The 3,688-nt window shown below is 69.8% G+C and overlaps 1 protein-coding gene across 1 annotated transcript; it reads right to left on the bottom strand.

Moving 5' to 3' along the window:
• Positions 1 to 311: 311 nt before the first annotated feature.
• LOC125091338 (EKC/KEOPS complex subunit LAGE3-like) lies at positions 312 to 2,943 on the bottom strand. Its single transcript, XM_047714894.1, has 4 exons — positions 2,812 to 2,943; positions 2,363 to 2,746; positions 924 to 1,052; positions 312 to 635 (listed from the first exon to the last, which is right to left on the bottom strand). The coding sequence occupies exons 2-4, from the start codon at positions 2,599 to 2,601 to the stop codon at positions 521 to 523; spliced, it is 483 nt and encodes a 160-aa protein (XP_047570850.1). The 5' UTR covers positions 2,602 to 2,746; positions 2,812 to 2,943; the 3' UTR covers positions 312 to 520.
• Between the last annotated feature and the right edge of the window lie 745 nt (positions 2,944 to 3,688).

Below are 3,688 nucleotides of genomic sequence, written 5' to 3'. Positions count from 1 at the left end.
AGTTCACATTCGATGGGGAAAACATCCGGAGACATGTGAAACGTGCAAAATATTACCCCTTCTTCATTATTCTCCGTTTAGCATATAAACACAAGGAAAAAACTAAGGACACATTCCACCGAGCGGAGAGAGCCGTTGACAGCAAAGGACAGTGAAGGACAGAGAAGGACAGAAGCCGTGTTCTCCCATTTCCTCCACGGTCTTCAGTCAGCTCTCACGCCTCCCTATCTACATCCCCTCCGCTTCCCCCGAGGACAAAGGGAAGACCCTCTGGAGGTGGTGCCACGGTGGAAAATAAGCCCAGACAGGGAACCAACCGCACAGCTCCGTTTAATTGTCTGCACTGAGGAACGGTCAAGCGGCAAACAAAACAAAACAAAACAAACGGGCGGGCGGGCCCCGAGTGCCCTGGGGCCGGTAGTGGCAGAGGATTAGGCCCTCCTAACACAGTGGCAGCTGGTACGACAGCAGTCCCCGGGGAGGGACACGTTAGACTTCAGCCCCTCTCTCCAGCCCAGGCTTAGCGGGAAACGGGGGGCCCAAAGCGCCGCATGGTCCGCATCACCAGGGAAAGGTGGTCCAGGAAGTTGAGGACGGAAATTCGCAGGAGGCGAGGATCCTCAGCTCTCCAGTGGCTGAAAGGGAGCAGAAAAGGCAACCGAGTCGGAGGTTGAAGCTCCTCCCCTTCCTTGCTCTGCCGCCCCCCACCCCAAATCCAGCCCACCAACCCCGACATCCCCATGAAGGCACCTCCCTATACCCCAGGCCAGGCTGCAGGTGCAGGCCGAGACAGCCTCCCCCACCCCTGTCCCTGGAAGTAACCGTTCACGGAGGGTCTCGGTGTGTCCAGCTGAGCGCCCCTTCTGTGGAAACCGGGCCTGCTACCTGCTGCCGCTCCCACCGGGCCCCCTTCCAGAACTTACACGGCCAGGACGCTGCCGCTCACTGTGAGCTGCTTCTCGACAGCCTTTCTGTGGGGCTCGGCATCTGGGGCCAGGGACCCACAGGCAATCTCCGCCTCCAAGCGGGATGGAAAAGGCACGCAGAGGGCACTGGAGGAGACCGGCTTAAGGCACCATCCAAACGATTTTGCGCCTGACCCCGCCCTTCTCAGGTCCCCCTGACGAGCCCAGTCCCCTTCAAGACAGCTCCCACCCCCTTCCCCGACCTAATCATGCCCAGCCACCCTGGCCCCAGACGCCAAGCCAGGCCCATAGCCCCCCACCCCCGCCCCCGGCAACCGGGTCATCCCCCTGCTCTCCCTCCTTCCTCCCCTGACCCATCCCTCTGAAGCCAGGCCATTGGCACCCTGCTGGCATCTCTCTGCCGCCCCCCCACTCCCCCAGCACCCCCTGCCTCCCCTCTGTACCCCTCCAACCCAGCCGCGGGCCAGACCCCCCCAGCTTCCCCTGCCCCCTCCGTGACCACTGGCCCACCAACCCCGGGCTGGACCCCTCCAGCCTCCCCAACAACCCCTGTGACCACTGTCCCCCCAGCCCCGGGTAGGACCCCCCCCAGCCACTCCCCCGGTGACCACAGTCCCACCGGCCCTGGGCCGGACCCTCCCAGCCGCTCCTCCGGTGACCACGGCCCCACCAGCCCTGGGCCGGACCCCCCCCCCAGCCGCTCCCCAGGTGACTACCGTCCCACCAGCCCCAGGCCAGAACCCCCAGCCTCCCTCAGTGACTACTGTCCCACCAGCCCCGGGCCGGAACTCCCAGCCTCCCTCAGTGACCACTGTCCCACCAGCCCCGGGCAGGACCCCCCCAGCCGCTCCCCCAGTGACCACGGCCCCACCAGTCCTGGGCCGGACCCCCCCAGCCGCTCCCCAGGTGACTACCGTCCCACCAGCCCCAGGCCGGACCCTCCCAGCCGCTCCCCCGGTGACCACAGCCCCACCAGCCCCGGGCCGGAACCCCCAGCCTCCCTCAGTGACTACTGTCCCACCAGCCCCGGGCCGGACCCCCGCAGCCACTCCCCACTGACTACTGTCCCACCAGCAATCAGGCTGGACCCCCACAGCCTCCCCACCTCCTGTGACCACTGTCCCACCAGCCCCGGGCCAGACACCCCAGCCTGCCCCAGTGATCACTGTCCCACCAGCCCTGGCCAGACCCTCCAGCCGCTCCCCCGGTGACCACTGTCCCACCAGCCGCGGGCTGGACCCCCACAGCCTCCCCACCCCCCGTGACCACTGTCCCACCAGCCCTGGCCGGACCGCCGTAGCCGTCCCCAGCCCCTGGTGAACACCGCCCCTCTCCCTGTCCGCCCGCAGGCCGCCCCGACCCTTCGATCCCTCAGGGGCCCTGGCGCCCACAGCCAGCCCCCGGCCCAGGCCGCGCCGTCCGCTCGGGCAGGATACAATATGTGTCTTCGGCACTCCCGCCTTCCAGTCGTGGCAGCGGCGTCTCCGCCCGGCTCCGGGACGTGCCGCACGCTCGAGACGGGCCGAGCCCTGCCGGCGGCGGCAGCAGCTGCCTCGCCCGCGCCGCCGGGAAAGCCGGGACCGCCCGGGCCACGGCGACGGTCCTGGCCATCCGAGCCGTCGTCCGCAGCGCCCGCCCCGCTGCCCGCGCCTGCGTCTGCGCCTGCCGCCTGCATGGCCGCCGCGCCCCGCCCTCCGGGCGCCGCTCCCGCCGCCCCGCCCCTCCGAGTGGCCGCTGAGGAACTACGGCTTCTTCCCAAAGCTCCGCTTCTCGCGCGGGCCCCGCCCCCACGCCGCGCACGCGCACACTGGCTCAGGGAGGGGCGGGGAGGGGCGAGGCGGGGAGGGGCGGGGAGAGGCGGGGAGGGGCGGGGAGAGGCGGGGAGGGGCGGGGCGGTGTGGGGAAAAGGGTGCCGGGCGCGTGGCCGCTTCCCGCCAAACCGACCCGGCGGCGGCCCGCCAGGAAAGCCCGGCTCTCTCCACAAGCCCTGCGTCTCAGAGCCCGACGCGTCCCCAGGGCGCCTGCGCCAATGGGCTCCTAGGGAGGCCGCCAGGCCTGTGGTCGCTGCCCGCCCAGTGGGCCCTTGGGAGGCCCCATGGCTGCCGAGCCAGCCAGCGCTTCCTCGCAAAGCGCAGCGCCTTTGTACGCGACGTGACTCGGGCTGCCCGGAGCGCCTGCGCCAACAGCCCCCACCCACCCGCCCCGGCCCCACGAGCCTGCTGGGCCCTTGACTGGCCTCCCACAGTCCCTGTCAGCCGCCCCGTGAGCTCCCGGAGACCCCGCCCCACGGCTGCGTGGCCAATGAGAGCTCTTTCGTGAAGCCCCGCCCCTCAGGGCTCCGTGGGATCCAGGCGCGCCTGCGCATACACGACGCTTCCCTCGGGCGGCCGCCGGCATCGTGCTGGGTTCCCGCCAAGCCGGGCCTTCGGCCCGCGGCTTCCGGGACCGCCTTCCCGGCTGCGTGGCCAGCGAGCACTCCCTCACGAAACGCTGCCCCGTAGGGTGACACGTGACCCCGTCGCACCTCCGCAGTCCCGTCGTGCCTCAGCTCGACTCCCACCGCACCCCCACCCCTGCCCGAGACCTCGTGTGAAGCCACCGGACTCGTGGCCTGTTGCCCGCCCTGCCTCTTGCCGGGGTTCGGGTCCCCAGGACGTGCGGCTCGACGTCCTTGCAGCCATTCGTGGAAGGGAGGTGGGACAGAGCCCACGACGGATCCTGGGCCGCGCCCCGCCCCCATCGCCGGTACAGGTGGACAACCC

Source organism: Lutra lutra, chromosome X, assembly GCF_902655055.1.
Source record: "Lutra lutra chromosome X, mLutLut1.2, whole genome shotgun sequence".
NCBI classification, from domain to species: Eukaryota; Metazoa; Chordata; class Mammalia; order Carnivora; family Mustelidae; genus Lutra; species Lutra lutra.
The sequence above is the reverse complement of the archived record's forward strand: the minus strand, read 5'-3'. Positions and strand labels throughout refer to the sequence as shown.

What these genes read in the sequence shown, in the direction of transcription:
- LOC125091338 (XM_047714894.1), bottom strand. Translation starts at nt 2,601, where the DNA reads ATGCAGGCGGCAGGCGCAGACGCAGGCGCGGGCAGCGGGGCGGGCGCT. An exon ending in GAGTGCCGAAGACACATATT is followed by an intron (nt 1,053 to 2,362) that starts GTATCCTGCCCG and finishes GGTCTCCTCCAG; the next exon opens with TGCCCTCTGCGTGCCTTTTC. An exon ending in AGCGGCAGCGTCCTGGCCGT is followed by an intron (nt 636 to 923) that starts GTAAGTTCTGGA and finishes GCTCCCTTTCAG; the next exon opens with CCACTGGAGAGCTGAGGATC.